The sequence below is a fragment of the Scardinius erythrophthalmus genome (assembly GCF_964197995.2).
Source record: "Scardinius erythrophthalmus genome assembly, chromosome: 21".
In the NCBI taxonomy this organism is placed as follows: Eukaryota; Metazoa; Chordata; class Actinopteri; order Cypriniformes; family Leuciscidae; genus Scardinius; species Scardinius erythrophthalmus.
In genome coordinates, this window is record NC_138241.1 from 29,115,698 (window position 1) to 29,138,921 (window position 23,224).

General features: G+C 38.4%; 1 protein-coding gene across 2 annotated transcripts in view; it reads left to right on the forward strand.

The window, feature by feature from the left end:
- Positions 1-21,861, forward strand: part of lzts2a (leucine zipper, putative tumor suppressor 2a) — a 61,971-nt gene extending 40,110 nt beyond the window's left edge. For both annotated transcript variants that reach the window (XM_081350831.1, XM_081350832.1), the window contains 4 exons: positions 12,986-13,519; positions 16,606-17,178; positions 17,281-17,550; positions 17,629-21,861. In XM_081350831.1, the coding sequence (XP_081206957.1) occupies positions 13,013-13,519; positions 16,606-17,178; positions 17,281-17,550; positions 17,629-18,408 (2,130 nt within the window). In that variant the 5' untranslated portion in view covers positions 12,986-13,012 and the 3' untranslated portion in view covers positions 18,409-21,861. The remainder of the gene's footprint in view (positions 1-12,985; positions 13,520-16,605; positions 17,179-17,280; positions 17,551-17,628) is intronic.
- The last annotated feature ends 1,363 nt before the right edge of the window (positions 21,862-23,224 follow it).

Genomic DNA, 23,224 nt, shown 5'->3' on the forward strand with positions numbered 1-23,224 from the left:
TGCGTGGTTCACCATCTCTGCACTTTTGAGATGAATTACATATTCATGCTGGCATAGTTTGTCTGAGGCCACGCTGGTTATGTAAGCGCTGGTGTGGAATTAATTTACTGTTATGTGCGCTGTGCCACTTTTCCCTCCGACTGCAGTGCATATCTGCGCTGGGATTTCAATTTGATCATAAGACTGATGATTATGGTTTGTCAGAAACACCGCAAGATTATTTATTTCTCTCTTTCTGCTGATGTTTGGTTCAGAAAGCTTTGAGAGGAGGTAGAGAAGCCATTTTGAGGAAATCAATAACCACAGCCAGTAAAGAAATACTTTGACTTACTCGGATAGGCTGCACATAAAAACGTATCTATTGTCCAATTAAAAACCAAAGAACCAATTTTTACCTCACGAAACAGGGGCAAAACACAACTTTCTATCACACTAACAGTTCATTTTCATTTATTTTCCTTCACTGTAAAAAATATCTTGATAAATGTATGGTAAAGTGACGGGTAAAGTGGCAGCTGTGGTTGCCAGAGACTCACGGTAAAATATACAGTGATAGTATTTCTGGTATTACTGGATGGTATATCGGTGCCTGTATAGTTTACAGGTTATAATTGAAATATTAAACAAGTAATATAATGCTAATACTAAAATACTTTTTACCTTAAAATGTACTGATGACTGTCATAATAATATTGGTGGTAAAAAAAAAAGCCACATCATGAATCAGACTTCATATAATCAGACTTCATGAATCAGACTCCGTAAGTCTCCATAAAAATGGTCAATATTGTGTGTGTGTGTGTTATATATATACATATTTATATATATATACAGTGCACAGGTCCATATACACGAAGAGAATCAACACCATCAAGGTAAAATTACACTAAAATAATGCAATACAAATTCACTAAATAATAGAAAATGTAACGCAGAGCACCCTAATGTATACTGATAACAAAACTGAAAACAAAACATATGTTATAATATAACTGTTTTTCATCGAAATTATATGGTAAAAATTACAGTAAAATTTACAGTACATTTAATGTGATGTTAAACCATTTACAATTTTTTCTGTATGGTAAAGTATTTTACAGTTCTTTAAAAAGATTTTACTGTAGCATTTTACTGTCTTTTCCTATAAAATAATGCAATTTTACAGTGTATGTTTTGTTTTGTTTTCCACAATATCAGATCAAAAAATAGCGTGGTATTTTCAACGATTTTTGGACACTAATTTCTCAATCGGGCTACATTATATACTGTGATTATTCAACTAATCTGGATAAGTATTTGAGATTATTTTTATATATCAAAACCTTTTGAATTTGAATAAACATTAGCTCACAGTCATTTCTGCTGGACAGTATCTCGTCATTATGTTCTTTTCTATAAAAAACAAACTGTCTGTCCTCTCCCCTGTTCATAACTGAAGGTCTGGATTTCACTCTGATGGATCAGTATTGTTTTCTCAGACCGTACTCTGTACATTTTAAAAAACTCCATCACTTTATTACCATCCTATCAGTGGCATCTCCTCAAAATGGCCACTCTCAAAGTAATAACAATGAGGTAGAGCCACAGCTCCTCTCCGTTCTGCTGTTATTCCAAGTGTCTGTTTCTGACCACTGGATTGAACTGAATAATCATTAGTGGTTGGAAATTCCTACCGTGGCATAGAGCAGCTGACTCAGAAACAACTGGCTCCTGGATGTTACATGGCCATTCCCACGCTGGACGCTTTTCTGCTTGCAAATGCCCAGAATTGCAATGGGTCAGATTGACCAAGTATTGTTGACCACACAGTGGTCGTCTGACTAGTCTCGCGTAGCCTGACTCTCAGCATAAGGCCTGATCCATTTTGCTGCAAAAACCAGCTTAGAAAAATTTGGCACAGTATAAGACCATAAGAAAAATAGTGCAAAATGTGTGTACATCAGAATCTTTTCAAACCTAAAAAGTACCATAATAAGTAGGCTACTTATTATCGCACAGCCATAACTCAAAGTAGAATATACAATTTTGCTTGTGGTTGTCTAGTTTACCTTCTACAAAGTGCCTCAACTCTGAGAAAATGTTGTCTCTAACAAGTCCAGTGATTAGTTCTTCTTTAAAAACTCTTTTTGTATGCATCACAACTAGGGTTGGTTATCGTTTTTAGTTTTTTTTACGATACCGGTGCCAAATCGATACTTTTAAAACGGTATAGAAAGGCCAGAAAACACTTTATTTATTTCATTATATACATTACAGCATCACCTCTTTTCTCACAGTGCCTAAACCAATTCGATAAAGGATTCGGTTTCTCTAAACCCCTACTTTTCGAGAGCCTGATTGGTCTCCTCATCCTCTGGAAGTGTACAGTATGCAAAGTGGATTTGCTTTCGCACCGCAGAAAGTTTCATCTTTGAAACTGTGCAGACCTTTTACATTCACAAACAGCTATATTATACACTACTTCAAAGGTAACATCTGAAAAAGCATAATATGGGGAACTTTAAATCAAGTTTTTACACACGATTAAACTAAAGAAGTCAAGTTGTATTTACAGAACCTTATTTAGTTCCAATAGACAAATCAAGTTATACTTTACTCAGAACCATAAACAACTGTTTAATAACTTGAAATACTTTCATATTTACATCTCAATTGCATGTTTTGTGTGAACTTAGTGTAATAATGAAGGTGATTCTTTTTTTTTTTTTTTTTTTTATAGATTACCTAGATGCTTGCACTCAATCTACTTTATACCAGTCAGACCATGGGAGATTGTTCCTGCTGGCAGATGCTTTGTAATGGGCACTACGGTTGGCGTCTGGGCCTGTGCCAGTGAGTCTAGCACTGCTCACTGGGTAAAACAAAATGTCCACAGTTGATTGGCAGGTAGTGTGGCAGCAGCTGGCAGCAGCTCCTGTGTGGTATTGTGCAAATACGGTCGCCTGCTGCATCTCATTGCGGAGTTTGAGGCAGCCGGCTCTTTTCTGAAAGGCTCTCGCTGGATGAGATGCCCAGGGACGCTCGGACAGTGAGACAGGAGAGATTGTCTTCGGAAGGTTTGTGAGGCGGTTCGGGGCCCCTGTTCGGGGGGGGCCTTTAATAGAGCCCATATGCTTTGAGATGCTAAAGAGCCGACCAGCCCCTTGTCTTATCAAACGTTGAGTTTCCCCTCTCTCACTCATTCTTTTATGGATTCCTCTACTTCACTCAGGCCTTCCCCTTCCTGCGACTTATTTATGCATGTTCACGAACACTCCACCTGCTCAGGTTTTAATTTGTCTTTCTTTTATGGTCTATCTATCATTCATTGTCCCTTTCTTTCCTCTCTTCTCTGTGGAGTTCTCCCTCTGTTTTTGTTACAGACTCTGGCTCCCTCCCCCTCTCGCTCTCTTTCACCCCAGGCAGTGCACATGTAGGCCTCAAGTGTCATGGCAACAGCCCCAAACAGAACCAAAAGCCAAAAGCCTGTAACAGCAACAGGTTGGCAGTGAAACAAGCAGGGCCAATAATGCTTGTTCTACAGGCAGTGTTTCCCTTCCGCTTTTAATTCGATCCAGCATTTCAACAAAGAAATATACAAAGATCTACAGGGATTTACCATGAAAAATGAGTTGCTTTACACAGAATTTAAGAGCAGCCATGTGGTCTCTGGGAATCGCTGTTGTAATGCCATTTTATAAGAGATTTGAATTTTGAGTGAATTCACTAGTGCCAAAATTAATTTTCAAAGTTTGAAACTCTTAAAGCTACACTGTGTAATTTTTTAAGTTGGTTCTTAGCAAAAAACACTTTGTTCTTTCAAAATGATATGTGCTCATTAATGTGTAATTATTTCTACCAACTAATCAAGTATTCTCGTAAGCGTAGAATCTGCCATTTAGAATACATACGAGCGAGTCGCTCGAATGGCGGCAGCCATGTTGCGCCTCCATCTTGAAAATACATGTGCCAAAGAGGGACATACCTGGAAATTCAAGATTCGCCTTTCGCGTTTTTACACTCAGTGGCACCGCGACGAATGCGAGGGGGAGATTACTCGCAACTGCCGGCAGATTTGAAATAATACGGCCACTGTAGGAGTTAAAACGCCCTCGGAATGGGAGGAGCTAGAAAGTAATATTCATTTGGTAGTCATAAACAATTTCACCGCCAGATGGGAGAAAATCCTACACAGTGTAGCTTTAAAGCCTGTTCACACTTATAACGATAACTATAAAAATGACTGTTACGATAACTATATTAGTGTTACGATATCGTTCTGTTTATTAAGGGTGCGCTTGCAGTTTTGTCGTCGTCTGCGTCAAATGCTTGTGCTCTTTAAATCAGGATGGATTCTGATTGGCTGCCAGTGTTTTTATTGTTCATCAGCTGGAAAAAATCGTTCTGGAAGTGATTCCAACGATATTGTTTCTCTGTGCCGTTATAGTTGAGGTGTGGACTCTGCTGTTCTTTTATATTTAGAACGATGTTTAGAACTATATTGTTATAGCTATCGTCCTTGGTGTGAACGGGCCTTTAATGTGTTGTGTTTTGTTTTATCATTCCCAATTACGTACATAAAAAAGTCATAAATAGATAATGGCTTGCCTTATTTTTTTACTATTCCCTCTATAAAACAAACTTTATACTTCAGTAATTTTTATCAAAATTTTTTCATAAATTCGACAAGAATGTATATAGCACGGGACTTGAAGATCGGATTTATATTCGTTTTGGAGAGATGCATTTATGTGGCCAAGAGTAAATTTAACAGTTTTAACTAATTGGACAGCTATCCGATCAATAAAACGCATGAAGTGACCAGGTATATTTTTATTTCTATTACCATGAGAACCCTAACACATCTAAACAAGTATTTTAAAGACCTCATAAAGGACTTAAGAAGACTCTCATCTTCCTTATCAGTAAACCATACACACACTCCCTGTTCCCATTCTGCTTTGTTTTCCTGACACAGAGAATTTTACACACATAATTAATGGCAACACACTCAGTGCTTTTGTACATGTGCCAGAAAGAATAATCCTTGTTCTCAGACAGCAAGGCTGTGAAAGTGTGATCAGTGACTCATTGTCATCCTTCAGAAAAAAACTCCTGACTGAGAAATGAAGGTATAAAAGAAGATACTGCATCTGTTTTATTCAGTCCGTCAGATCACTTCAGTACACTCGAGGAGGAGGATATTTGGGTCCACTGATGGTAATGACTCCCTCTCTCTTGCTCCATTGACTCTATTATTGCAAATGCGTCATTCATGACTAAACTCTGTTTCTCTAGACTTGGGCGCCGGTGGACTTTTCAGACTGGCCAACAGCATAATTCAATTTATCAAGTCTTTAGCTAATTTATTTTAGCCAGTCTTGCGCATTAGCTGACAAGGACAGTGGAGATATACAGTATGTAAAAAGTGACTGACATCCACATTCCTGAAGCTGTATCCTATATTGTATACTTCTATGCACTAAAAGTATGTACTTAGCTGGTGATGACAAAGTACATACTTCTGAGTATGCAGAAACACTGTACCGTACACCAGTATTGTGTAGACAAGCATGTACAATTGAGTGTTCATTTTAGTGCTGTCATAGTAGATTATAAGAATACTATTAATCACACATTTTTCTATATTTAATCTCATTCACTCCTTGCTGATATAGTACACTAAACTGCCATGCTCTATATAGGAATTTGAGAATGAGTGAACAAGTCACCGACTTCGGACAAAGCAACAGAGCCAACAACAAAGGTTGTTTCCTGTGCTGTAGTCAACCCCAACTCTACAGGGCTAATCAGAGTTGAGGAATCCACTCTTCTGGAGTAGACTCCCTATCAGTGAACACAGAGAGCCACTTCATAGTACTGAATTGAGTTCTCTTTTGCATCTTAAGGCAATGACACACCAAGCTGACGTCAGAGAACTACGGTGGTGAAAGCAGACTGTGTTGTCACCTCACATTGGTTATGTTTGGTCCAAAAAGCTGCACCTTAACACACTGCAAAGACTACAGGTGACTGCCAGCTAGCATGTGCATTTTGTACCTGTGTGTAAGGAAATAACGGTCTATATCAGCAGGTATCAATAGTCTGATTTCATCATTCACAAAGGGAAACCAAAACTAGGATTGCAGATATACAGTCCTAAAACATAGCAGGCTTGGTGTGTTACGACCCTTGTCAGAAAAAAACAGATGCTGCGTTAAACGTGTTAATTTTGATAGCCCTAGTTCAATTAGCTATTTGCTATTAGCATTTGTTCCCTAGCTGAAAATATAAGAGATCTGTCACCAACTCTTTAGTGGGGTTGTGAATGTTAAAAGCATGGATCCACACTTCAAAAATACACTGTAAAGGAAATGCCATTTCAGGGTCCTTTGACATAGTTTCATTACAATTTTGGACACACTAATCCTAATCCAGAAAACTGAATAAGACAAACACAGTAGTATGCAAATTGAGATTTAGCATTAGTAACACTATACTAGCATAAAGGGCCATGGAATTTTTTATAATTTATAATCTTCTGAATGTAGACCATTCCTATAATCATCAGCACAATAGATAAAAACAAAACTCACTATCTTAACACTATATGACCTTTTTATTTTTAGGTCTCATTAGTTGTAGTTGTTGTGGCATTCTTTTCTAAACTAATTTAGAGCAGTCTAATTAATTGTGTTGTTTGGCTTTTTGTAGTAACTGTAAATTGCTAATTTCCCTCTTCCTAAATAACAAATACTATGCTAATTAAGTTTAATTACCGCTACAATTACTCTCCATGGCATATATGAATAATTCATGAGCACACACACACCTTGTAATTGCAGCAACCTAATTAGAGCTGTTTTGTGTTTTCCAAAGTAGGTCCTTCAGATCACTAACAGTATGTTTAGTTTTCTGCTGCGGTCATGTGACCATGATCTTTTTTCGGTGTGTTTGTGAATGTAACCGTGAGTGTTTTTGTATCATTGTGTATGTTATCTGATGGAGGGGACAATACGAGTGCAGCTGGCAGGAAGCAGCGGAGCGGGGCGCAGGTTGCAGAGCGGCCGTCTGGAGATCTCTGGGGGGGTTTGGACGTGTGACTGAAGCAGGACACTGATTCATATCTATATCTGATAGAGATGTACATTAGTGCTAGATGATGAGAGGACGGTGTAAAAGGAAAAGCTTTTTTTAATTTTATTAAAAAAGTATATTTTTAGAGCTGCGAAGTTGTCTAAATTTTTGTGGTGAGACTAGTTTTGTGGGCAAACATCGAATTATTCATCACAGATATACGTTTTTATTGTTAACTTAAACTAAAACTATCAAAAATAATTTTCAGTCACTGAAATAAAAAAATAAAAATTAGATGAAAAAACATGAACGAAAATGAAAAATGTTGCATTTGCAAATAACTAAAATAAATTTAAGTTGAAGTTCTAAAATAAAAAAAAAATAAAGAAATATTTACTAAACTAATAAAAGCACAACAAAATTATATAAAAAAAGGAAGCCTGAAAATATAAAGCAAATTAAAAATGTGCAAAAATGACCAGGTTTACAGGCAACATTATGCAACAAATGCTGCAGATAAGTTGCAGTGTACCTGGGACATTCCGTTAAGGAATGAAAATGAGTGACTCAAAGGAGAGCAGGAAGGAAGAAGAGTGATTAAAAGAAACTAAAGGAATGGATAGAGTGACTAATGAGAAAGACTAGAAGGTCATCAGGGCGTAGAGATCCCTTAAGAATGTAAATACACACAGCTGACCGCTTCAGTCCTGCCATAAGAAGCGCTGAGGCAGAAATACCTGATAGCCGCTTCAGTCCATGCTCCTGCTCCGCCAAAAGCTTCATAATCGTTAAACACAATACCATAAGTTTCACTGATTGCTTTATCATTTTCACTTGAGCGCACTGAGACTATGCAGCTCTCGCTTTTCCCTATTTAGTGCACAAGGAGTCATTCTTGTGGATTAATTGTCTGCTTTCCATGGGCCACATTTATCCAAGCATGTACTTTTGTCCACTCTATTTTTGTGGAACAAGCACACTGTGTTAATGAGGATGTGTGGTTGCAGATGAGGTAGTAGATGAGGTCAGCATTTCCTTTGTGCTGTTTCCTGTGTTTCTGTGGATCTGTGTGTGCCTGTGAGGGGGTTGTGTGATGTAACGCAAGTTTATTATCGGGTATTTTGAAAATGCTCTTGTTTTGGCAGATTTGCATGACCTAAAAGCTTAAATTAGTTGATTCTAAAAGGAGGTATGCGCAGTTAAGGGAAAAATCTTGCTTTTATCAGAACAAAGGCTTTGTCGTTGGATGCCACAATGTCATGTCTAACTTCTCCGTGGAAAGAGGCTTTGATCGGGATCATCACACACATCAAATATCCTGCCCCTGCAACTGCAACTGCACTTGAACCAAACAGAGAGACCAAATGTGATTAAGGGTTTAGGGATTTCTGCCCGGAGATTTGGAGCTCTGCTGGGTTCCAGGCTCAATGCTGGCATTCCATCCTATTCTGCTCCAGACTCCACCGAGAAGCTCTGTGATTCCCAGGGGATTCACACCTCGCCGCTAATCCTTTCCGGTGGCGCTATTAAGACTTATCATAACAAGATTTCAGCCACCAGCCACCTCGCTGTGGAATTTGATTAGAAACACCTGCAGAAGAGAGATGCACTATTCTCTCACTGTCAAGATCAAAGACTGAGCAAGAGTTAGAGAGCTGTGCGTTTTAACCACCAGTTAGTGCAGGGCAGAACAGCCTGACATGTGTCAAATGTGTAATACAGGGACTTTCAAACAGCAAGGGAGTGCTAGGGGGTCTGTGGAAAGGTTTACAAATAATGGGGGGGAAATGAAAAGTGCAAAAATAGATCATTATTATATTATAAACTTAAAAAATGTCAGCAAAACCAAAATGACAAAAGCACATTAGACAGTTTAACTATTGTATTAGTATATAAATAATGCTAAACTATTGCTGTCTGCATGGTGTCTGGTTAAAAAAAAATACACAATAGATAATATAATAAAAAATATTTAGCATAGTGTCATGCTACTTTCTAAAGACTGGTCTGAAATCATGATATTAATCAAAATGATTTAAGTCTATTGACAGCCATTTTTTATGTTTCTAACAGTACTTTGTATTATTTCTTTCCACAATTAATGTCAACCAAATATTTTTCAGATAATATTCTCTACACACACTGTTTTATCACAGTATAAATTTTGTATAGCTGCGTGTGCCTAATATATATTTTAGAAAGGGGTTATGTGGTAAATTATATTTGTTATTGAAATGCATAAAATATCTAGTATACTCTGTAATCAAATTGTTTCACAAAAAGATGTTTCAAATGATTACATATTATATAATAGGGCATTTGTACATAACATTTAAGGGTATTAAGACCTATTCACCTCAGCAAAACAAAACCAAAGTGAATACTTTTGAGATCTCAGACTGCGATGAGGAGGATCAGAGAGGAGTGAGATCTGGAGGTCGGGTCTCTCCGGCAGGTTTTGAAGTTTGCAGGGTTGTACGGGGCCGGTCCTAAGGGGATCCTCTCATTATTTTATCACAGTCTGTGGGAGAATGTTCAGGGTTATGATTGGGTTAGTTTGTTTGTATGAGGTGCAGAATGTACTGAGGCTCTGTGAGTGGTTTGGAGGCTATGCAGCTCATTTTAGGGTAACTTTAGGGTAACAGTTGTAATCTGGTTGGGAATGATGTAGGTTGGGGTTAACAAAGGGTGAGGACTGGCTTTGAGGAGGGGGTGGAATTAGTTCAGTGAGTTCAGAAAGAGTGAAGTGATCCATGATGATATCAGTCAGCACGATTGTCTTGACATTGTCTTTTTGTGGTCTTGGACTTTCTCAAGAATCTGATTTGGGCTAAATCATTTTCCCCACACGTGACAGATTTATTTTTGTTTGAACAGCTAAACTCACAGACTGAATTCAGATTAAATTTGAAAATGGAAATGGATCTGTATCTTGATTTTGATTATTTATTTATTGGCAATGTGCCTTCAGTGTGAAGAGTCAGTTTGCAATTTTATGCGTATTTATCTAAGTGACATATAGTTGTGCAGTTTAACTCTCGCAGTTTAACTGGGCCTGAATATCTTCACACACTTCATGATGCACCTTGTCCTATATAAACCCCTTTTGTAAGTTTTATTAAATGTTATTACTTTGTCGTAGTTGAGGTTTATTAGCATTTAAGGACTGATTGTTGTGCACTGCAGCAGAGCCACAGAGCAGTCAGCTGGATTGGCATCGGGAACGTACTTCATAAGAAGCGCTGAGGCAGAAATACCTGATAGCCACGTTAGTGGAACCATGTGCGTAAGTACTCGCCGAGAACCGCCCTGGAAACTGTTACTCTCAGCGAGTCACGCTATCCTCCTTTCTCCCCTCTCTCAAACTTTCTGTTTCATCTCCTTCACAGCACTGTTTTATCCAAGTATTCTGCTATTAATATCCACATTCGCGGCTGCGACAGAAAGATTCCTTTTGCTGTGTCAATATGCACCTGGATTTATTTAGAGGATACAAAGAGGAATAGAGCAGAATCTCCCCTCCGACCCAACCTCTTGACAATAGGTGTTTAATCATCTAGATTCATAATTTTCCCTAAAGGTTTATTCCAATGAGGTCCATGTTACTGTATGTAACCAAGAATAAAAATGTGACTTTTTAAATTAATTTGAACTATTAGCACATTTTTTTCTTCATAACTTAATGATTAAATGATCAGTTGGAAATTTGGTATGGTAGCACTACTTGTATTGATGTCTGCCTTGGATTATTTGCTTTTGCTTGTATTGTTCCCATTAATAAATCACGTTGATTAAGAACATATCAAAAATTTGGGCACACTTGGCTGAATTTACTAAATTTATTATTTACAAGTCTAACATTATATTATATGATATTATACTTTTTTTTATTTGGGTCAATTACTAAAGGAAAAGCAGCCAACAAGTGTCCAGCAAACAAGTGAACTCCTTCAATAATTTAAAAAGCATCCCAGGCTGCACCTCATGAAGCTGGTTGAGTGAATGTCTAAAATGAGGAATATTTGAAATCTAGTCGAAGGGTGGTGATTTTTGAAGAAGCTCGAATACACTAGGGCCATCCTTAGGGTGGCGCAACTGGTGAAAAAGACGATCGTGAACGGAACGAGGGGACCCCCCCCCCCCGAAGTACAAACGCAAATGGACCGACCAATGGAGGTCCCGCTTCCTCTAACTTACACTTGTCCCTGAACAATGCTTGGGACAGCCCTAAGATATCCATACAATATGAAAACATTTGACTTGTAGTTAATATAAGAGGTTGATAATGAATTGACCATCAAGTATTCACCCAAAAATTAAATCTTCCTCACAGAGCGAAACTTGTCTATGCCCAAGAACATTGTGACGGACGGGATGTTTGGGACAACAAAAACGCTGTCCTCCTGTGCTGAAGTCTGCTACTTTGACTTCATCAGAATTCAAACCTCAGCTAAAATGGCATGTGGGGGGCTGCATGTGGATGAGTGAGCAGAACAGGGAATGTCTTATGAGAAGTTTGAGTCAGAATGGGACTGGCTTTCTCATAGCCTGTCTGTCCCTGTGGTAAAGAGGTCATTGGGATGCCAGTGCAGTCAGGGCGGTCTGATCTCTCCTGGCGACTCAGACTGTGTGTTTCTCCTGCATGTGGCTCTTTGAAGTGCATTGGGAGTGTTTTCTGAAATGCACTGGGGGTGTGTGTAATTGATTGGACTGGCAGGCTTTTTGCAGATTATTCCACATGGTGAGACTGCTCTTAGCACACAGCAGCAGGCTATATATATACTCAATGTCCATCCGCAAATTAAACCCTGACACACTGATTCACAGACACATAACCAATAACTGCTAATGCTTGCTTATCTCTATTTAATTGACCACCATCATTTTGCCCATTTGTTTTCCCATTATGATGATTAGAATTTTTTTTTAATTACTTATTCATTTTTTTTAAAAACCACACATAAAATGAAGATGGATATCCTATCTTAAGATGCAGATCGCTCTATCTTAAGATGAGCATGAGCGTTATACATTGTAACCCAATTTATTTTCTATATGGGGTCAAAAAAGACCCCTAAAAAGTGACTTTATTCCCACACTAACATACAACCAGATATCATTCCAGTTTAGTTTTAAGTGTGTAGATATAGTAAGTCTGAGAAAAGTCATCAAGATGATGCCATTTTGATGAAGGGAACTTTTCTTCTTTTTTTTAAATTTATTTAAGTTTAAGTTTTTATTAAGGTCACGAATGACCCAAACAGCACACAAGAGTTAAAGTGTACTATATAGATAGCCTCAAAGCTAACAGACATGGACTAAACTTATGTGGTCTTAACCCCAAGTTGCTGTAATAACTCAAAGCACTTAATGTGAACAACCTGGAATAAGACCATGATCTCATTCTGTAGCAACATTGTGTAAAAGTTACACATTCTTAGAAAAAAGGTATAAAAGCTGGGGTGGTACCCTTTCAAAAGGTACTAATATGTACACTTTAGGTAGTGAAATGTACCTTTAACTCAATAATTTTCACAAAAATGTCATGCCCCCCAGAATATATTGTTGTATGAATATCTTGAACATGCAATATATCAAAAGCAGGAACAGATTGTATTCGTTTTTTTTTTTTGTTTTTTTTTGTCAAAGACTACATCCAGATCAGGTTCTAGTAATATGCATCCTTTATGGGTAAATAAGGTACAAATGTATACCTATAAAGGTACCGCCCCAGTGACAGCTTTTATACCTTTTTTCTGAAAGTGCAAGGAGAAATTTCATTTTATTTGTGTGGCGACGTCTAAAAATGTGTGATTCTTTTGTGTTCAAAAACAGAAAACTGTTGTTATAAACTTCATTTTACAGGTTACATGACAATCAGCCCATTTAGGTGATTTTTTTCCTCATCTTCCTGCTTTTCTCTCTACAGAGTGTGTATCCTGGGCGTGTGTTCGCCATGGCTCTAGTTCAGGCGCTGCCTGTGCCCACTGATCACCCAAAGTCCAGCGCTGACATCCAGCAGTGCTGCTCAGTGTCTCACTCCCCCTCCATAGCTGAGGCAGGCACCATGGGTTCCGTCAGCAGCCTGATCTCTGGACGTACCTACCAGGAGCGCCACTGCCGAGCCGCCAGCGACTTTGGTGCCAAGTATCGCAAACCCACACCCGCTATAAGTTGTTTCCGACAGCAAGAGGGCACACTGCGCAGCGCCAGCTCACAGGAGCAGCTTCTCACCAGCCAGCCTCCTCTACCTGCTAAGAACAAATCCTCTGCCCTCATCTCTGCTGGCAATGGCAACTATGGCTATTTGTGTGACGAGCCAGTGGGCGACTGGAATGATAACCATGTGACCACGTGCAGCCCATCCAGTGATACTGAAGAGCCTCCTGATAACAGAGGCATGAATGGTAATATTGGTGGTCCTCCGCCCAAACTCGTCCCAGTGTCAGGCAGACTGGAAAAGGTGAGTCTGGTGGTGCTTGGGAGGTAAACATTAAAAAAATACAATAAACATTTTTAAATTAATGACACGACATCTTTTTATATTTATAATAAATGTAAACTTGTGCCATTAGAGTATTACACTTATGGAAGAAGTCTATGGCTAAGGCTTACGAAAATAAACATAAAACACTGTTTTAAACATATATGTTCCCATATAGTGTGACATAATCACTTACTACTGCTTATCAAGTTGTTCATCTGTAAAGGCAGTAACTTTCATGACACATGCAAGGGTATTATAAAGGGACTACTCCCATAGAGAAATAGTCTCAACTCACAGAAATGACATCTGTTCCGCATAACCATCTGGCTAACAAAGGATGACTTGAAAAATAATGAACACAAGTGCTTAAAGGGGTCATATGATGCTTTTTTAATGTTTTACTTTTCCCTTAGTGTGTAATGTATCTGTTTGTGCATGTATACGATCTGCAAAGGTACAAAGCTCATAGTTGCCCGCAAAAAGATTTATTCTATCTAACAGAGAACACTGTTTAAAATACCTTGACCGAAGTTAAGATATTACTTCTTCAAACGTCTAGAGTCACAATGTGAAATATTAGCATAATGCCGATCCAAAGGCATATGCAAAGTGAGAAGACGAGGCTTCTGTGAATTGTAGTGCTGTTGCCTTTTCGTGGCGTCAAATGGCGTAATTTTTACAGAGGACAGCTTCCTGAACCTGGGAGAGTACAGTGCACATCAGCTATATACAAAGACTTCTTACCAATGAGAAACATTCTTCTCAAGTCATGCTTGCAAAGTTGGTTCCAATCTATCGGCTTGATTATCCGCATTTTCAGAATCCGACTCTGGCTCGAACTGAAAAACCAGTAAAACCTCTGACATTATTAACTGTTTACAATTGCTTAAAGCCTTGGAAGCTTAAGCTCGCAATTATGGTAAGGGGCTTTACTTTTCTGACACATGCTGGGTACCATATCCCTCGTGTTATGTTGGAATTCTGTGCACTCCCCTTATGGTCCGGGTCAAATTGACCCGCATTGGATTCAATACAATTCCTCAAAAATCACACTATGAAAAACAACAAAGATTCAGGTTCAAACTGTAAACTTTTAATATCAGCATTTGTCAAATATTCCAAAAAATATATATCTGAAGATATGATTTAATGAAAATGTTTTTTAACCATTTTTTAAAACTATTTAAAATTTGAATATACGTTATATTTATATATATTTGCATATACATTTTTTTTACTTTTTTTTTTTTTTTTTTTTTTGCTTAGAACATCATAACTGAACAATTAATCAGTTAATCTGAGCAAATTTTTCCTGCTGTCTATGTCGAAGTCTCAAGATATTTCAGATATCTTGAATATATAATGAGAGCTTATTTTACTATCTGTGTCTGTCAAAGATGTTCATTTGTAATTTGCGATTAATTCTGAACACCATGATTTAGCTTTTTCAAGTGTGTATGGTTTGGGTTAGAGCACTTTTAGATACACTTACACTTTAGAACTGGAGTTGATGCCCTGACATACATAAAATAAATGTTTTTATTCTGTGTCTGTACAGTTGCTTTTGAATAGCTGCCTATGATGGACATCACAAACGTAATAGTAATTTTGTTTGTATTTGTCAAAAAAAAAAAACACCAGTATGTTGAAACTTTGCATGCATGTTCATGATCAAAAATAAAATAACAAAATATAACCAAGAAATGTTATTATTTTGGTTCCGTACAGTTGCCTTAGAGCGTTAAAATATGCGGGTCAAATTGACCCGCGAACATCACGAAAGGAACATTTATTTTGTTTGTATATGTCAAAAAACACCAGCATGTTGAAACTTTGCATGCATGTTCATGATGATAAATAAGAAAAAGTCACAAAATATCAAGAAAAAAAAAAAGGTTTAATGTTATTTCAGGTAGCTTGAAAAAATAAATGATAGGTCATTTTTACCATCTGTGGCTGACAAAATATTTTTCTGTATTGAAATAAGTGTGTAAAACAATTTTTTTAGCTTCATAAGGTAGTAAAAAATAAAATAACAAAATATAACCAAGAAATGTTATTATTTTGGGTCCGTACAGTTGCCTTAGAGCGTTAAAATATGCGGGTCAAATTGACCCGCGAACATCACGAAAGGAACAGTAATTTTGTTTGTATATGTCAAAAAACACCAGCATGTTGAAACTTTGCATGCATGTTCATGATGATAAATGAGAAAAAGTCACAAAATATCAAGAAAAAAAACATAGGTTAACCAGTATTTCCAACAACTAGAAAATCTAAACGGGTCAAATTGACCCGCAACATAACACAAGGGATATAGATGTCCATTGAAAGTGCATTAATGTTAATACAACAGTCTTTGAACCATTTCTTTAAATTACTCCTTCAAAATGCTGTCCATCATATCATTGTCAAGGTCTCATTCATTTGTTTTAGAAGAAATGAAGGAAGGTTTTGCTGATGCTCATTTCACACAGTGGGTAGTAGTACATCTAATTGCCTATTATTTTTTATTGACCGAGGAGAGCCTTTAATCACTGCAATACATCAATATGCCCATCACTCACTGTACACATTTAACATCTCATTTACACTCATGTTATGTTGGTGGCTTCACTCTTTAGCTATTTATTGTGCAGATGCCGTTCAAAAGTTTGGGGTCAGTAAGTTCATTCATTTATGGGTTAATTCATTTTTAAATAAATTAATAATTATTAAACCAAAGACATTAAATTGATCAAAAGTGAAAGTAAAGGCATTTCCAATGTTACAAAAGAATTCTGTATTTCTTTTGAACTTTCTATTCATCAAAGATTTTGAAAATAATTTACTGTTTCCACAAAAATATTAAGCAGCACAATTGTTTTCAACATTGATGATTATAATAATGTTTCTTGAGAACCAAATCAGCATATTAGAATAATTTCTGAAAGATCATGTGACACGAGAAGAGAGTAATAGCTGCTGAAAAATTCAGCATTGCTATCACAGGAATAAAATAAAATGTTAATATATGTATAAGAAAACACTGTTTTACATTAACCATTTACTTTTGATTACAGAGTATGGAAAAGATACTGATCCGTCCCACTGCCTTTAAGCCTGTCGTGCCCAAAAATCGCAACTCTGTGCAGTACCTGCCTCCGCGGTCAGGGGGCAGTCTGTCTGAAAGCCAGGGAAGCCTCAACCTCTTACTTCCTGGCAATGGAGCAGGGTTAGGTTGTCAGGAAAAGCGCAACTCTTACAGTGGGGGACGCAACGCACGGAGTAGCCAGTCCGTCACCATGTCCGACTCAGGCCGCAACTCCCTTTCTAGCCTACCCACTTACAGCAGCACGGGGTACAGCCTGGCACCGAGTGAAGTACCCACTGGGCACATGGAAACCGCACGCTCCGGTGGTGGCCACGGACACTCTAACTCCGACAGCGGGCGGTCATCATCCAGTAAGAGTACAGGGTCTTTAAGTGGGCGTGGCCAGCCCCTCTCAGACAGCGGATCATGTGGCCGCTCCCCGGCTCCAGGAGAAGGTTATGAAGGCGTCATTCGGGATCTTGAGGAGAAGCTGAGGGAAAGAGACCTGGAGCTGCAGCAACTTAGGGACAACCTGGATGAGAATGAGGCAGCCATCTGTCAGGTGACAATCACTGTTTTCTACCATTTATTAGTGTCATTTGACAGGGAATTGTCAGATACAGTGTATACAACCTAAGTCAAATCATGCGTCTTCTCCATGCAGGTGTATGAGGAGAAACAGAAGCGCTGCGAGCAAGAGTTGGAGGACCTTCGGCAGAGCTGTGCATCGAAGATGAAGCAGGTGCAGCTGAAGGCACAACGGGCGCAACAGGTTCTGCAGTTGCAGGTGTTTCAGCTGCAACAGGAGAAGAAGAAATTACAGGAGGACTTCTCTCAACTGCTACAAGAACGGGAGGCATTGGAGAAGAGATGTGCCTCTTTTGAGAGGGAGCAGACTCAACTAGGTCCTCGTCTAGAAGAGACAAAGTGGGAGGTGAGACCTTTTTAGCCATGTGGATCTAGCAATGAGTAATTACTACATTCAATGAAATTGAATGTTTCTGTCTCACAGGTGTGTCAGAAGTCAGGTGAGATTTCTCTGCTGAAGCAGCAGCTGAAGGACTTACAGGCGGATCTTGGTCAGAAGGCCAGCGAGATTGTTGCTTTGAAGGCCCAGTTGAGAGAGGCTCGTTCTGAGCTTCAGGCTAGCCAGACTCGCTCACAGGAGGCCCACGCCACAGCCCGCAATCGCACACTCGAACTCGAGGTTTGCGAGAATGAGCTACAGCGCCGTAAGAGCGAAGCTGAGCTCCTGCGGGAGAAGATGGGCCGATTGGAGGAAGAGTCCATCCGTCTTAAAGAGGCTTTGGCGGCGCCCACGTCCCAAGCTCTTCCTTCTAAAGGCCAATGCATGAGCTTGCCCCTGCCCCAAAGCCGTGGGGTGATCAGTCACGGGATCAGCCCTGCTTTCCGGGACAACAACAGCGAAGAGCAGCTTCTAGCATATGATAGTGATGAAGCGAAGGTGCAGCGCCAGAGCGTGGACATGCTTCACGGTCTCCGTCAGCAGGTGGACCGACTGCGCGCAGAGCTGATGTACGAGAGGAGGCGGAGCGAGGACCAGCTGGAGGGCTTTGACGAGGAACGCAGGGTGTGGCAAGAGGAGAAAGACAAGGTGATCCGTTACCAGAAGCAGCTGCAGCAGAACTACATCCAGATGTACCGCAGAAACCGTGACCTGGAGCGTGTGATGAGGGAACTTAGTCTGGAGCTGGAGAACAGGGACATGGAGGAGTTTGACATGCGCAGCAACGAGATCCATTTTGAGGAGATCACTGCCACTGAAATCTAACCCACATCTTACTCTGCCCTCCAAAAATACATCTCCACTGTGCTTGTGTGAGGAGCACCAGTCTTTCTGCCGTGTCATTTGGCATGCTTCTCTACACTATTTCAAAAAGACTTGTGTTCAAGGCAAGTTATTGTTGTGATGTCCGCAGAGGCCAATAAAACAGGGAATGTTTGTATTTAGACATCTTTATTATCACTTCCTGCCTCAGAAACCTGTGAGGGACTACAGATGAATGTAAAATGACTGTGAACAGCAGTTAAATGATGCCATTGATGAAGGGAAGGATGTCCTAAAAAATGGTGCTTTGTTGCTGACAAACCCTTATAGTACAACTAGGGCTGTAATTAAGTTCAATGAATTAAAAGAAAAATCACATAGGAAGTTCACAAAAGACGTGTTTTTCTGTTGAAAAACGTAACTACACATTTGAACAGAATACAGAGCTCTTAATGCCCCCCCCCCCAAGTTTATTTTAATACTTTGAACTACAAGAAATTGAAATGAGCAGCAAGATGAGACGTAACGGCCAAAGATGTTTGTAGTGTAGAGAGAACACTAGAATGCGTCCTTTGTGAACTACCTTGGACAGATTGACAAACCCATTTGCTAAACGGGTTGCTGTGGACTGTAGACCAAGGATTGGCTTATGTTCAATTATATGAAGAAACAAATCAAACATACAGTATATGAAACTGTCTATTCAATACTTTACTCGCTTGCTACAATTATGTAACATTTCATGTGGAAATTTTTCTTAGCAAATATTGATGTATGCAGTTATTTGCGATTCATTTGATTACATAATTAAAATTGATTGGCACTTCGCAGCCTTAATTACAATATTTTCATTAGTTCAGCTGAATACCTTACACATAATCAGAAAAGACTGTCTCAGCAAAGAAATATACTGAAATGGCTATGAGATTGAAGAACTGATAGGAAGAAATACAGCATGTAGGGTAAGGGTTTCATGGAGTTTATCATATCCTATAATGGAAAGAGCACAATCTTCGCCTCGCCCATTGTACCAGCATTAAGACTGATGGGAAGAGACTTGGGATACGTTCAGACTGCAAGTAAATGAAGCCCCAAATCCGATTTTTTTGCTCACATGTGACCCTCATCTGTTTGTGTCATGACAGTGTGAACAGAACAAACCACATGGAATCTGATATTTTCAATTCCGATTTGTGCCACTTCCATATGTGGTCCTAAATCCGATACAGGTCAGATGTTTTACAATACTACCACAGTCTGAACAGTTTTATCGGAATAAATGCAACTTTTATGTAACTCTAGATCGACATTCGTCACAATTCTGCGCTCATGGGAGTCACATACTGAAGAACAGTGATGTGTCAGAGCTCATAAGTATTATGTGACAGCTCTATATACAAGCAAAACATCATAAATGTTTAAAATCTCTGCTTTCTTTTTTTCCCGCATCCTACGTCTTTGTTTTTAATATCGCCTGCACATAAATCCACAGGCTTCCGAGTCAGATCACACTATTAATAAACAGATAATCACTTACTTTAATGTTCTCGGTGTTTACTTCTGTATGACAGCATGCTGCGTGACATCTTTTTATCATTCTTTTGCGCGTGCGGTTCAGTTCAGGATCAATCTGTTCACGCTGGAATCTGATACTGGACTCATTTAAAACAACAACGTGAACAGCTATCCAAAATCGGATCTGAGCAATAAATCGGAATTGAGCACTAAGACTTGCAGTGTGAACGTAGCCTTGAAGGCACTCTATTGAGCATATCATGTTAGGCCACCGAAGCTGCAGTTTTGTTGAATTCATTCTTGGTGTTCTAGCTGTGCTGGTGTTAAGTATTCAGTAACATTGTGTCATTTCTTAGCCATTTACGGCACTATGCAGCAAGAACTGTCACCGCTCATCTCACAGCCCCGCTGCTTACACTACATTTGATACTAATTACTGATGTAGAAGTGTTATTTTTATAATTAGATGATATATTAGTAGACATACCTAGCAAATATAGAGGCAAATATATTTTTTCTTTTCTTTTTCTGAGTATTGCCTTGCACACTGTACAGAGTGAATAGCATGTGTGCATGACACCGTAGCATTTCTGTGGCCAGACAGTCTGGCGTCGAGTCACGTTATGGCTTCACACAGGTCAGTGGGTTGGTTTTTCCAACCAATTCTGCGAAGTAATGACATAGTTGATGAATGCATAGATATATATCATAATAGATTTACATACAATCTGAGAAATACTAATCAAATTTTTGTGGTCATTTTGTTAAAGGGATATATACAATATAAACTTTGTTGTTTTTACAGAACAGATCCTTTAAAACAAAATAGATATGAAAAATTAAATATATATGTGATGTATATTTTTATATACTGTATAGCACATCAAGCTATTTTGTGGTAACACAGGTAACTTTGTGGGTTTATTAAATTTGAATAGCATATTTCACACACTGTTGTCCAGAAGGATCATTTGCCATCAGCTCTGATAGTATTTCATACAGTAGTTGGTGCTTTTATATTCTCATGGAGTCAACCGCACATGTATTTATCATGTCCTTCTCTGTTAATAATATACAGCATTATCACATAAGGATTTTTGTGCATGTTGTAGAAAATTGGCAAGAACATTGCCCGACAACAAGGCAATGTTTGGGACACTAACTTTTTTCACATCAGGGAAGACCGATACAAAAAATGAAATGAGGAACTCTGACTGCAAAATCACATTTTAGCCATCTCAACCAAAGATAATCTGTTACATATTTTCCAGATTCTTTTAAACAGCATATAGTTAATACATTTACACTTTACTCAGTGCTTCCTTTTTTATATAAAACTATGTGATATACTCTTCATGCTTCTACAGTAAAACAGACACTTTATTTATGTGATAATCATTTTTGTATTTTTTCATTCAAGGCCAAATTATTAATTTCAGTATCGGTCAGAAAGGATTACTGTTTGTGGTTAGTCTGGTCTTGTATCACTTCTGCTCTTTTTTGACTACCTGAGAATCAAAAATATGAATTTGGCAATTTATCACCTTGCTCAGATTATCATCCCTCTTGTTGTCATCATCTCTGTATCACAGATATGTTATATGAGTGTAAGAAAACTCGTTTCACCCCTGGACGTTGTCCTGTGCATCCCTCCCTGACATGTCAATCACACCCCTGATGAAAACATGTAAATATTCCTCATATTGTAATATTATTGACACATTCAATCATTTTGTTTGTTTTTACACACGCAAAATATCTATTTTGAAGTTGTAACCACTGTGAATAGACCAAAGCAAATTAACATTTAATCTTTTTTTCCCTAGTGTATGTGCTTGTGTATGTTTCCTTTGTCAATCTGTAGTATTTTTAGTCATGTATGTATATTTTCATGTTGTATATTTCTTGTAAAAATGTGTTTTTAATTAAAGAAAGTCACCTCAAGCTAAGTATGGTGTTTTTTCAAATTTACCTACAGTTTTTACTTTTTACAAAAAAAAAATTGGGCCACATTTACCTGCAGTTTGAATGTAGCCAAGTAGCTTCAGTAATTTGTGCATTATCATTAGAGGTCAGAATCAGAGTAAAAAGAGCTTACACGATGGAAACGGGCAATATTTAACTTTTTTATTTATATTCACACAATGCCTTTTGTAATAAAACGAATTGCAAAAAATGCAGACCAGATGCTTTTTATATGCTTACAGAGTAATACGTTCAGTATATAACACTGATCCTACAATCATCACAACGTTTATATTTCAATTGCACAGTCCATATGTGCAGCATTAAGGCACAAATATAAAAAATGCAAGTGTACACATTAATTGCCAAAAATAGACATGAACTTGCATAGGATGTAAAGTGAGACAGGGGTCTTCATTTGTAATAATCCCCCAGACATTCACTAAACCAAACCAGCAATTTAAAAGAAAAAAAGAAGACCTAATCTCAATCTCAATCCATGCTGCGATCGTGCGTAATCTCTTTCAGGCATGACTGTAGAGACTGTAGCCCGGATGGATAGTGATATGATTTATGATTATCGGCATGTCATGTCAGTGTACTCAGGCTTAAACCGCAACCAAAAATAGAAACCCACAATATCTCATGTTTATCCAGGGTTTCGGATCCTTTAAATGTGAAACTGTTATGACTGACTTATTAGAATTCTTGAAAACAGAATAGATGCGAATTAGAAAAGGGACAGGAAATAGGGATAGGAATTGTGAATGGCCAATAGCACTCTGTGGAAGCCCATTTTTGAACTCTTTCTCAGGGGTCTGCCTCAACCCCCACTGCACATCATGGCATGATTTCTCTTCCAAACCAAGCATGCACCCTCTGTTTATACCCAGCAGCATCAAGGCCCCAATATACTTCTAGCGAAATCAAAGAACGGACTGGTGTGACGTAACTTCAAACAAAATCAGGCCGAAAACGAAGTTTGTTTTGATTTTGTTTCTGGAGTTTGAAACAGCTTGCCAAAGTGAACTTTCCGGAAAAGTTAGCTTTGGCTGGTAAACGCATTCGAACTACCATTACGATTATGTAATAGGTAGGTGTGGCTCTGTGGCTCCGCCTTCTTTGACATGGAAGTCTTCTCTGGTCCATTTCTTCTGTTCAGTGACAGTCCGTCGAGTAAAAACATGAACGCACTGAAGAGTGACTTTATAGTAGAAATTGAAGTTGCAGTTCTAACTGAAAGTAACACTTTCCATGTTTAATACTGTAAAGCTGCTTGCTTTAAAGCAATCTGTTGTATAAAGTGCTATAAATAAATGTGACTTGACTGGAGTGCCGA